Genomic DNA, 12,813 nt, shown 5'->3' on the forward strand with positions numbered 1-12,813 from the left:
ATGATAACAAATACAAAACAAAAGACTTACTGCATTTCTCAAAAATTCTATTCCACTGGCAACTCTCTAAAAAGCGACTCTCATGCACACTATGGTGCTTCTACATGTATATTGTAAACTAAAAAACACATTTAGTCAAGTCATGTAACAGGTTTACATCTACATGTGTGTAATATAACTTTTTTATTCACTCAATGTAACAACTCTTGGGACAGTTGTGGATGTGGCGCATGAAATTCAGTTTTTTTGGCTTGACAATGATGTTGAAAATCCGAAAAAAAACTGTACTGCGACTAATGTTGATGCACCTTACACAGTAAAATATTGAGACTATCTTTGACAGTAGAAGCACTGTGAGTGCCAATTGCAAAGGCTTGGGGGAAAACTGGGATTCCAAACAATGAGAGAGATAGAAAGTAAGCAGCAAGAAAACAAAAACTTTGGAGGAATTCTGTTTGCTCACCGACAAAACATCAATCCTGGTAGAAATTCTAAGGTCTACGGCAAGGTCAGTAATTAAACTGTAGACATTTATCTCAAACTCTCTCATTTCTGTTTCCCTCCAGGCACCTGCAAGGAGACACAAACCAACCATGGCTGAACTCTCCCCCCTTACCCGACTGTTCGTCAAGATTTCTGACAGCTTGTCAGAGGAAGACCTCAGAAATCTGCGGGCAATTCTGGCTCGTGAAGGTCTCGGACGGGGGAAAGTCGAACAAGCGACACCTCACGAGATGTTCAACATGCTGGAGGCTGACAACAGGATCGGCAAGGGCAACCTTGGCTTTCTCGTGCAGGTCTTAAGGAGTCTAAAGAAAGGAAAGCTAGCAGAAGAAGCTGAACGGCTTGAACAAGACCAGAAAAGGGAACTTCAAGGTAGGACTGAATAATCTGTAACATCATTGTAGAATTTGTATAATAATAACATTATAGTAAGGCAAAGTCATTGTTAGTAGTGATATGCTATGAGATGGTGACAGCGTTTAGAGGTATACTCACTATTATACACTTATTACTTTAATTGCTTCCACACAGAGTGCCATACTTAAACCTATAAAGGAAGTGTATAAACTACACATCAGCTTATCTTCTTGTGACACCATCATTGGTTTTGTTATTTGAGTGTCTATTGAAGATTTTGTAATTATTGTCCATTTTCTCTCACTAAAGGGGGGAAGCTTCATGACCCCAAAGAAGTGGAAAAAGAAGCAGCAAAGTACAAAGCATTGGTTGAAGCAGCCATCTCCAAGATAACCCAGAAAGTGGAGACCCTAATGAAGGAACTCACAGCCACAGCAGAGAACTGTGAGCAGGTAGAGAAGGAAATCCAGCAGCACTACAAACGGCTGATCTCCAAACTGCAGCTGGAAGAGCAGGAGATGATCACCAGGGTACAGAAGGTCAACAGGGACAGGGGAGGGGAGCTCACTCTGGAGAAAGAAAAGTTTGAGATGGAATTGGGAAAGACCAAAGAAGCAGAGATTTTTGTTCATAAGATGTTAGACTGTAAGGATTACACAGAAGCTTTGGTATTGAGGCAAGACATGGAAGAAAGGTTTAACAAACTCTCCTTGCAGGAAACAGATAACAGTAGTGGGGAAGGCCCTACAAAAGTGATCATTCAACCCTGCAGCTTATCCAAGGTTTCTGGGGGTTCCTTGTCAGTGTTTGCAGGGTTCAGTATTGATGTACAGGAGCCAGCAGTAGAGAGTCTGCCCTGCTCTGTCACAGTCACAACCAACAAGGCAGATCTTACAGGTGGGGATGTTGCACCGCAGATAGAGGTGACCTCCCCCCAGGGCAAAACCACCTTGATACAGACTACACCACACACTAGTCCCCCACTAGCTGCAGGGAAGGGACAAACTAGCAGACTTAGGAGGGTCTGGGGTGCAGAGTGGAGACCTCAGACTTCAGAGAAACACACACTGGGGGTCTGTATGGGGGGTAAGAAGGACCTGGGCTCTCTCACTGTAGATGTGGGCAGTAACAACCCTGTACTGAGGTTTGGGCAAAAGGGCAGCCAGCAGGGGCAGTTTGACATGCCTATAGATGTAGCAGTTAGGGGGGACAGGCTGTATGTGGCTGATACATTCAACAAATGTGTTCAGGTGTTTGATGTGAGTGGGAAGTTTTGCTCCTCATTTTCAGTCGATCCTGGTCCTGTAGGACTCACAGTTCAGACTGATGGCACCATAGTGGTGACATCTGGATATGAAGTGAAGAAATTTTCCCCATCAGGAGAACTGCTGCACAAATTTCCTCTGGGTGAATATTGTCCAAAGCCCTATGGCCTGGCAGTACAGAGGGATGGGAGGGTTGTTGTAGCTGATCCAGACAAACACAGCATCTTCCTGTTTGAGGCAGATGGGACACTGGTGAAACAGGTGGGAGGGAAGGGACAGGGGGAGGGGCAGTTTAACGTGCAAGCTTTTGTCTGTGTGGATAAAGAAGACAACATCATTGTGGCAGATAAAGACAACAAACGTGTTCAGGTGTTTGACAAGAATTTGAACTTTCAACACAAGTTTGGTCAGATGGGCACACAGCCACAGGACATGTGGGGTCCTCTTGGGGTGTCAGCTGACAGCAGGGGGAACATAGTTCTGGTAAATGGAGGCGATGACTCTGGTGTAGCTGGTGTAGAACATGGCAAGAAGCTTCAGGTGTTCCGCCCAGATGGCACCTGGTTGGCCACCATTAGCAGTGATGGGGACAAACTGAACTGGCCCTGTGGGGTGGCTGTGACAGAGGATGGACATGTGTTTGTAGCTGATGTTGATGACCACTGTATCAGGAAGTACAGATACATGTAACAGTCTGAGAGCAGAATATAATTATTAGGTAATGTTACAGAAACTTTTCTTGTGAGCTCACTTAGGATTATTTTAGGCTATTTTCATACCGCAAAGATGTCTGCAAGAGGGACTTGAAGGCTCTAGATATTAATACGGAGCACTGGGAGGACCTTGCAAGTGACCGTTCCAGGTGGAGATGCACACTGTTCAGACAGCTCAAATCAGGAGAAGTCAGACTGATGCACAGCGCAGAAGAAAAGCGGTTCTGCAAAAAAGAGCTTTGCAACAGAACTGAGTCAGCTTACAGATGTGATTTTTGTGGCAGAGACTGCCATTCTCGTATAGGGCTGTTTAGCCATAGTCGATGCTGTAGGGCTGTTGTGAATTAGGATTTTACCATGGTCAATACTGACCGACGGAGGCCATATATTTTCATACCGCAGTCTTAAAACTCTTAAATCATGGTCATTTAAAACTCTAGTGTCATTCCATGTATGCTGTAAAAAAGCTTTAGTTTTTAAGCTAGACATAATCTTTAAGCTAGACATAATCTTTGAGCTAGAATGATAAACATTATGTGTACGGTAGAAACTGGCTGGATAACTTACATGACAATCTGTGGTGCTATAATCAATAAACTGAAATATTGCAAAGTGAAAATGTTAGGTCACTGTTGTACAGTACTGTAGTTATCTTGTTCAATATCAATTTATCTAAAACTTAGTAATACTTGTTTGGGACATTCAATCAGCTATTGAGTTTACAATTTTGTGGCATGGGTCCATTGCACTGTTGGTGTTGTTTCTGCATCTAGTAGTATGTTCTAGATTTAACAGTCATGTAAATAAAGTTGGCCAAAGTGTCCCTTGTGTCTGTTCATGTTCTTGTACATGTACAATGTACAGGTTTTCAAGTGCAGCAATGTGCTGCAATACCTTAGAAAGCTGCTAGGGGCCTATATCAAGCTCAGGATCCATCCACAGCTTCTAGAGTCATGCTAACACACACACAGATACACAGACAAACAAACAGCACTGAAAACATAACCCTCTTGGCAAAGGTAATTACATAACCCAGCCAGGTAATGCTACAGATGACTTTGTTATCAGCAGCTAACAAACAGGAGGCAAAATGTTTGCAGACTCAAACTGAGAACCAATTCAACAAAACAGTTACTATGTACCACTCAAAACACATGACCATAGCATGTCCAGAGCAAGACATATCAAAACCTGAAGTTCTGCTGCAATACTTGGAAAACTGCTAGGGGGCCAATCATCTATTATTATAAACTACGCACAAAAAGTTCGGAAACTTAACTTTGGTCGATCATATTTCCGTCATTTTTTTTACCGATTTCAATATATTACATATCATTTAAAAGCCTATTTGATTTCCTTTCCCATGATACCAAACGTATTGTGATTGCAAGTTCATGAAACGAGCATAAGGCCTGCTAAAGTGAGTGGGTCGAAGAAATAAAGTGCCCAGATTACCTTACTATAGTCAAACAGGCTATTCCGTACATATTCTTCTGTTGATATTGACTTCTGTACGAGAGTATTGTGAAAAATCAACAAGAATAAACAAGACATATTCATGAAAGCTAAGTTTATTCTTTATCAAAACCAACAATCTGTGTCTTAGTAACGGGTTAGTAAGGAGTCTTAGTAACGGGTGATCCAGCCACGCGCTGTCACTACAGCACGGCACCTACTCCTTATACTCGTCACCAGCGCGCAATGCGATGCTGTGGGATAGCGTCCCATTAATATTCCTCCACCAGCAGTCGTCCTAGGTCAGCCACCGTGTCTTGCACGGACAGCTCGCCCAAGCTGCTCCCATAGATGTTCGATGGGTTTCAGGTCCGGGCTCTTAGAGGGCCACTCCATCCTCTCTACACCTGCATGCTGGAGATGGTCGGCGATGATCCCTGCCCGGTGTGGGCGGGCGTTATCATCTTGCAGCAAGGCATTCGGCCCCATGTTATGGAGGAATGGGATGGCCACCGGATCAAGTAATGTGTCACGATATCTTTCTGCATTGAGGGTTCCTGGTACAAGTCTTGTCTTTCCCCTGGAGTTTATGCCTCCCCATACCCCAATGTTTGTTGTGAAACAATAACAAAAAATAACACCTGTGGATGACGATACCGTTGCAGGACGCAGGTGTTTATGTGGTGTAAACAATTGGTTCTTCGATGTGCTAAAAATAACCTTGGATGTTCTGTGTGCTAGAAATAACCTTGAATGGTCTGTGTTCTAAAAAATAACCTTAGAACCTGAGGAAACAATATATTGAATCATCATCCGCGCCCATACCGATAGGATGTCACAGCGCGCGTATGACACCAACAGGGAATTTTGGGCACTTTTTCTCCGGGACCCACTCACGTTATTAGTCCTGGTACTTGTTCCGTGGGTTTTCAATCACAATAAGTTTGGTATCATAGAACAGGGAATCACACAAGCTTTATAATGATATATAATGCATCAAAATCTGTAAAAAACAACGAAGATATGATCAACCAAAGTTAAGTTTCCGAACTTTTTGTGCGTAGTTTATATATAATAATTTTCCTGACCCCTACCAAATATCATAAGGATCCATCAACTCGAGACATGTTAACAGACACACACTCAGATAGACAGACAAACAGCAGGGGATTTTACAAGTGACTTTGTTATCCACAGCTACCAAAGGTAAACATGAGGCAAAATGTTTCCAGACTCAAACTGAGAACCAATCAAACAAAACTGTTACTGAGTAGTACAGTCAAACTTGTCCATCCAACCAACTCTATCCTACAACCAACTCTTGTCAACAACCACATTCAGACAGTCCCGTCCGATTTTACATAGTAAGTGAACTCTTTCAAGCAACCAACTACAGGCTTCAACCAGCAACCACTTCCTCATGGGCCTCAGGGGTCATAATGTGTAGACTTTACACTCCATTCAACAACAAAATGATTGACAGCGGCAATCAGTCCAGCGAGCATTTCAATAAAAGATTCTACAGTCGACAGCAAGCTTGTGTTTATGTAGCAACAAATGTAGAACAAAGTGAATTCAAATGTAGCAACAAATGTAGAACAATGGAGACACGAATGTCAATGTAAACATTCATTGTAAGTACAACAAAGGTTTTGTACATGTACCCGAAAAATCTTTTGTTATGTTAACGTTTATTGGCAATGTAATCGACAGTGCATTGTAGTCTTGTAGACAACAACTGTTTAGTTTGTTTTTTCTTGTATATACTGTATTTCTTCACTTGTCTTGTAATTTTCTATGCATAACAGGCTGATAAGTCCTGTACGTGTGAAGTATTTATGCAGCCTCATTTATGCCCACAAAATCAGCAATCCGACCCGAGTTTCATCCAACAGCCAACTCCAGTCAACAACCATATTTCCTTGGTCCCTTGACTGGTTGTTGGATGCAAGTTTGACTGTACTACATAGTACCTAAACGGTTGCACTGTTGAAATGGGGTTGTGGAAACTACAATGACACTGATAGATAAATCTAGTCTTAGAGCACCTTATGACATTCAGTAACATGACTTGTAGCCCAGTGGTTACTGACCCTGCCTCTGGAACTAGAGTTTGGGAGTTGAATCCCGGCTGTTGTTGCTTGCTTTAGGCTACACCAAGTAATTTTAATGGATGACGTCCTTTGAAGACCCTTAATCTAATGCGAGAGCGCCAAAAAAAAACAAGAAGGGCCGAAAAAAACAAGATGCCTAGATTTGAAATATAATAGTCGACGACACATGTTAGGACACAAATTGAATGAGAGAACACAGTGTAACAACTAACGATTCTTTTATTCATCATGAAAAAGCAATAATTTGAATAAATCAGTTGAAGTTGAACAGCAGTTGTTGTCCTGTCCTGTTTCTTTCGATTTGCAGCACTGTCGTAACTCTTTGATCATAGTTACAGGAAGTGGAATTTCTTGTTTTTTTTCTGGGAACAGACCAAAATCAACGCGCGCGCGGACGTCATCCATAAAAATTACTTGGTGTAGCCTTATATGCACACTACCGGAAAGGGTTGCAGTCCTTGGTGACTCAATTGTGCTTGTTGAAAAGAGCTTGGGGGGATTTCCCCGTTCAATGAAGCTGTAAATACTGTATTATATACATATAGCATCTGTCTAATCTCTGTCACAACCAGTGTTAGATTAACTCTTCAGAGAGCTGAACTGATCACATTTCACATTTAATTTAATGGAACAGTGCACTCTTAGTAGTTCGACACAACAATTATATTTTTATAAGTGTTTTAAAAGAATGTCTGGCAAGTTAATGTGTACAAATGTGACCTTAAGGCTCCAGCTGTGCTTAATGTTAACGGTAACTCTTTTTTTGGGCATCCTTCGACCGAACACTAATTAGTTTATGCCCCAGAAAATTGCCTGCCATGTGACTACAGTGTACAATCATGTGACCTTGGCTAGGGAAGCACTCTGGTTAATATTTACCCACAGCACACTTCAACTGTTCACCTGCACAGGAAAATCAGTTGTTCGAAGTTCCACACCCAACATTACAACATTCAGGTGAGCTTTCTACATTGTATTTTGCTTGTACCTCTTAAATTTTTCTCATATACAATGTACATGCATGTTGTCTTGGGGACGATATAACAGGTTACAGTGATCTCTGATTAACATGCTAAACCTTTTAGAGTACACTTCAGGAAAATTAAGGCGTATTATGACAAGGGTCAAAGGTCTCTGCACTACACTGGCAAATAATCATGGCCATTTTGTTGCTCATTAAATGATTCCTGTCTAAAATCTATTAATTTAAGAGACATGTTAAGACACCTGACAGCTGCAGCAATTCAAAGTAATGATAACAAATACAAAACAAAAGACTTACTGCATTTCTCAAAAATTCTATTCCACTGGCAACTCTCTAAAAAGCGACTCTCATGCACAAAATGGTGCTTCTACATGTATATTGTAAACTAAAAAACACATTTAGTCAAGTCATGTAACAGATTTACATCTGCATGTGTGTCATATAACTTTGTATTCACTCAATGTAACAACTCTTGGGACAGTTGTGGATGTGGCGCATGAAAATCAGTTTTTGGCTTCACAATGTTGAAAATCCAAAAAAAATAACTGTACTGCGAATAATGTAGATGCACCTTACACAGTAAAATATTGAGACTATTTTTGACAGTAGAACACTGTGAGTGCCAATTGCAAAGGCTTGGGGGAAAACTGGGATTCCAAACAATGAGAGAGATAGAAAGTAAGCAGCAAGAAAACAAAAACTTTGGAGGAATTCTGTTTGCTCACCGACAAAACATCAATCCTGGTAGAAATTCTAAGGTCTACGGCAAGGTCAGTAATTAAACTGTAGACATTTATCTCAAACTCTCTCATTTCTGTTTCCCTCCAGGCACCTGCAAGGAGACACAAACCAACCATGGCTGAACTCTCCCCCCTTACCCGACTGTTCGTCAAGATTTCTGACAGCTTGTCAGAAGAAGACCTCAGAAATCTGCGGGCCATTCTGGCTCGAGAAGGTCTCGGACAGGGGAAAGTCGAACAAGCGACACCTCACAAGATGTTCAACATGCTGGAGGCAGACAACAGGATCGGCAAGGGCAACCTCGGCTTTCTTGTACAGGTCTTAAGGAGTCTAAAGAAAGGGAAGCTAGCAGAAGAAGCTGAACTGGTCCAGCAGCAGGAAAGGAGGGAAGGTAGGTCTCATATGATCAATGATAGTAACATCGGTGTAGAATTTGTATATTCAACAATCACTCAGACTGTCGTAGTGATGTGCTGAGCTATAGTGACTATGTTTAGTGTCACTGTTCATATTTATCAATATATTATTGGTTACTAACTGCATGAAGTATGCAACAAAAGTGCTAACCATGTGACCTATTTCTTACCTGGCACATCATCATGAATTTTGGTAGAAACTTCAAGACAAAATTGTCTAATACAGTCCATTTTCTCTTACCTGCATATGACCCTAAATAAGTGGAAAAAGTAGCAGCAAAGTACAAAGCTTCAGTAGAAGCAGCCATCTCCAAGATCACCCAGAAAGTGGAGACCCTGAGCAGTGAAATCACAGCAACAGCAGAGAACAGTGAGCAGGTGGAGAAGGAAATCCAGCAGCACTACAAACGGCTGATCTCCAAACTGCAGCTGGAAGAGCAGGAGATGGTCACCAGGGTACAGAGGGTCAACAGGAACAGGGGAGGGGAGCTCAAAGAAAAGATGGAGACAGAACTGAAAAAGACAAAAGAAGCAGAGATTTCAGTTCAAAAGATGTTAGACTGTAGAGATGACACAGAAGCTTTGATGTTGAGGCAAGACATAGAAGAAAAGTTTAAGAAACTCTCCTTGCAGGAAACAGACGACAGGAGTTTGGAAGGTCCTACAAAAGTGACCTTCCAACCCTGTAGCTTATCCCAGGTTTCTGGAGGTTCCTTGTCAGTGTTTGCAGGGTTCAGTATTGATGTACAGGAGCCAGCAGTAGAGAGTCTGCCCTGCTCTGTCACAGTCACAACCAACAAGGCAGATCTTACAGGTGGGGATGTTGCACCGCAGATAGAGGTGACCTCCCCCCAGGGCAAAACCACCCTGATACAGACAACAGCACACACTAGTCCCCCACTAGCTGCAGGGAAGGGACAAACCAGCAGAGTTAGGAGGGTCTGGGGTGGAGAATGGAGACCTCAGGAGTCAGGGAAACACTCACTGGGGGTCTGTATGGGGGGTAAGAAGGACCTGGGTTCTCTTACTGTAGATGTGGGCTGTAACAACCCTGTACTGAGGTTTGGACAGAAGGGCAGCCAGCAGGGGCAGTTTGACAGGCCTATAGATGTAGCAGTCAGGGGGGACAGGCTGTATGTGGCTGATAATCTTAACCAACGTATTCAGATGTTTGATATGAGTGGTGTGTTTTGCTCCTCATTTTCCTGGCCTGGCCCTGGATCAGTTGCAGTTCAGACTGATGGCACCATAGTGGTGAGATCTCTGAAGGAAGTGAAGACATTTTCCCCATCAGGAGAACTGCTACACAAATTTCCTCTGGGTGAATATTGTCCAAAGCCCTATGGCCTGGCAGTACAGAGGGATGGGAGGGTTGTTGTAGCTGATTATGGCAAACACAGTATCTTCATGTTTGAGGCAGATGGGACACTGGTGAAACAGGTGGGAGGACAGGGACGGGGGGAGGGGCAGTTTAACCAGCCATATTTTGTCTGTGTGGATAAAGAAGACAACATCATTGTGTCAGATAAAGACAACGACCGTGTTCAGGTGTTTGACAAGAACCTGAACTTCCAACACAAGTTTGGTCAGAAGAGCAGACAGCCACAGGACATGTGGGGCCCTAATGGGGTGTCAGCTGACAGTAAGGGGAACATAGTTCTGGTAAACATTGGAGAGGTATCTGAGGTAGGTGGTGTAGAACATGGCAAGAAGCTTCAGGTGTTCCGTCCAGACGGTACCTGGGTGGCCACCATCAGCAGTGATGGGGACAAACTGAAGAAACCCCACGGGGTGGCTGTGACAGAGGATGGACATGTGTTTGTAGCTGGTGACCACTGTATCAGGAAGTACAGATACATGTAACAGTGCAGAATATAACCAGAATGTTACAGAAAATGTTTGCTTCCTTATGAGCTCACTGAGGACTACTTTAGGCTATTTTGATAATGCAATACTTAGATACCTCAGTCTGAAAACTCTTAAATCAATGATGCTTCTATCATTTTTGTTGCTCCTTGATGAAGGTCAGTGACCTCCAACTGAGGAGTATTGTGGCTGGTTATGTCAAGCTCTATAGTGTCATTCCATGTATGTGGCTGTAAAAAAGCTTTAATTTCTAAGCTAGACATGATTTTAAGCTAGAATAATATTAAACATTATGTGACTGTACAGTAGAAACTGGCTGGATAACTTACATGACGATCTGTGGTGCTATCAATAAACTGATATTATTGTAAAGTGAAAATAAGGTAACTGTTGTACAGTAGTTATCTTGTTCAATATCAATTCATCTAAAACTTAGTAGTACTTGTTTGGGACATTCAATCAGCTATTTAGTTTACAATTTGGTAGCATGGGTCCATTGTACTGTTGGTGTTGTTTCTGCATTAGATATTATGTTCTAGATTATACATAATGTAAATAAAGTTGGCCACAGTGTTCCTTGTGTCTGTACATGTTGTTGTTTGTTTGTTTGTTTGTTTGTTTGTTTTCATGTCACCAGGAAAATCATGTCACCAGCTGTGCATGTACAATGTACAATGTACAAGTTTTCAAGTGCAGCAATGTGCTGCAATACCTTAGAAAGCTGCTAGGGGCCTATCTTTTAGCCGAAACCTGCAATCTTAATTGACTAAAAATTGGAGTCTTATAATATGAAGTCAAATGCCATGTATGGGCACATTGGTTTGAAAGGTGCATGTACTTTGGAATGCTATAGCCATACCCTATACAATGAAAGAATGAATATATTCATTCTTTCATTGTATAGGGTATGGCTATGTCATCACAGATGCCAAAGGGGATGCAATTATCATATATTATAGGGTCATTTTACACTTTAAAAAATGCTTTTGATATTTAGAATCAAAGAAAATTGTAGACCTGCTAGATCTGATAAAGTTGATGATGTGGACAGGTTATCATATATTATTAAGCAACATGGACCTTGGTTTGGACCAAGACTTGGTAACTTCTGTTATGTTTAAACACTCGGCACTGTGTACATGAACACCTAATAGTATAGCATAACTTTGGCCGGAGAATCAGCTTCAAGTTAATATTAACCCAGCTTTCCCAGCATTCTTTGAGATACATGTTCATAGTCCATTCAGTCCAAGGTCTAAACTCAGCATTAACAGCCTGAGGATAAAAAAGGTGAGTTTTTTTAATACTAAAAACCAGTCCTGGTCAAGCAATATACCAGGTATCATTCCTGTACAACTCTTTCACTAATGTTGTGTGAATCCGATTATGTTACTGACAGTAGTTTTAGATTAATGTGGTTTTAAGTCAGAAAAATAAACTAGAAAACTCAATACTTAATGGCCATATATAATAATGGTGACCAATTAACTGTCTTACAGCTTATTGCTCTTATCACATTTTGTAGTGTTGAGCTTTCATGAATGAGGCTTTGACATTTTAACTTCCGTTTGGAGGTCTGCCATGTTGAGACCTTGTCTTTAGTGTGTAATGTGATAAGTGCCTGAGGTCAGGACTGCTACTACAGTACATTGTAATCCTAAGTCCAGCCTTGTTAGCTTTATTCTGCTTTCAGTGGCCGCTACTTTGGAATAAAGCTAATTACAACAAGGTTGGACTTCAGGCTAGATTCTATGTAAAAGTTACCCTTCATGCCAGGAGAAGTCTGATTCAAAATTAAAGTTATTTCTCAATTCTTTTAGACACCTACACATCTTGCTGTGGGCTGCACCAACCATGGCTCAACTTTCAGCCCTTACCCGGCTCTACCACAAGATTTCTGACCACCTGTCGGATGAAGAAGTCAGAAGCCTAAGAACCATGCTGGTGCCTGACATTTTTGGAGTGGCAAGAGTGCAACATGCGACGGCTCTTGAAATTTTCAAAATGTTACAGGCTGATAACAAGATCGGCAATGGTAACCTGACGTTACTCGTAGAGATTTTGCAAAGTTTGGGGAAAGGAAAATTGGCAGAGGAAGCTGAACAACTTGAACAAGAGCAGAAGACTGAAGGTATGTCTGAACAATTTGTAACAGTTACTGAAGATTCTTAAGCAACATGATAAGTAAAGCTCCTTTCACACATAGTGTTTGGCTCATTTGATTCTGAGGCTTCTAAAATAGCAGGTATTTCCTATAATAGCCCTTCAGTTGTCACATGTGTGTCAGAGACCATTATGAACTTCTGGCGCATTTCAATGTGTGCTTTCACATATTAAATGAAATACCATTCTGAATACATCCCCGAGGTGTCAGCTCGACTGGGGGTAGGATTGACC

At 41.8% G+C, this 12,813-nt stretch overlaps 2 protein-coding genes across 2 annotated transcripts; both read left to right on the forward strand.

The window, feature by feature from the left end:
* Positions 1 to 593: 593 nt before the first annotated feature.
* Positions 594 to 2,816, forward strand: LOC136445043 (tripartite motif-containing protein 3-like). Its single transcript, XM_066442892.1, has 2 exons — positions 594 to 876; positions 1,171 to 2,816. The coding sequence occupies exons 1-2, from the start codon at positions 594 to 596 to the stop codon at positions 2,814 to 2,816; spliced, it is 1,929 nt and encodes a 642-aa protein (XP_066298989.1).
* A 5,414-nt stretch (positions 2,817 to 8,230) lies between these two features.
* LOC136444245 (tripartite motif-containing protein 3-like) lies at positions 8,231 to 11,472 on the forward strand. The gene is made up of 2 exons (XM_066441759.1): positions 8,231 to 8,525; positions 8,813 to 11,472. Exons 1-2 carry the CDS (start codon positions 8,249 to 8,251, stop codon positions 10,411 to 10,413), a joined length of 1,878 nt encoding a protein of 625 aa, XP_066297856.1. The 5' UTR covers positions 8,231 to 8,248; the 3' UTR covers positions 10,414 to 11,472.
* Positions 11,473 to 12,813: the final 1,341 nt, after the last annotated feature.

The sequence above is a fragment of the Branchiostoma lanceolatum genome, chromosome 11, assembly GCF_035083965.1.
Source record: "Branchiostoma lanceolatum isolate klBraLanc5 chromosome 11, klBraLanc5.hap2, whole genome shotgun sequence".
Classification (NCBI taxonomy): Eukaryota; Metazoa; Chordata; class Leptocardii; order Amphioxiformes; family Branchiostomatidae; genus Branchiostoma; species Branchiostoma lanceolatum.

What these genes read in the sequence shown, in the direction of transcription:
- LOC136445043 (XM_066442892.1), top strand. Translation starts at nt 594, where the DNA reads ATGGCTGAACTCTCCCCCCTTACCCGACTGTTCGTCAAGATTTCTGAC. An exon ending in CCAGAAAAGGGAACTTCAAG is followed by an intron (nt 877 to 1,170) that starts GTAGGACTGAAT and finishes CTCTCACTAAAG; the next exon opens with GGGGGAAGCTTCATGACCCC.
- LOC136444245 (XM_066441759.1), top strand. Translation starts at nt 8,249, where the DNA reads ATGGCTGAACTCTCCCCCCTTACCCGACTGTTCGTCAAGATTTCTGAC. An exon ending in GCAGCAGGAAAGGAGGGAAG is followed by an intron (nt 8,526 to 8,812) that starts GTAGGTCTCATA and finishes ACCCTAAATAAG; the next exon opens with TGGAAAAAGTAGCAGCAAAG.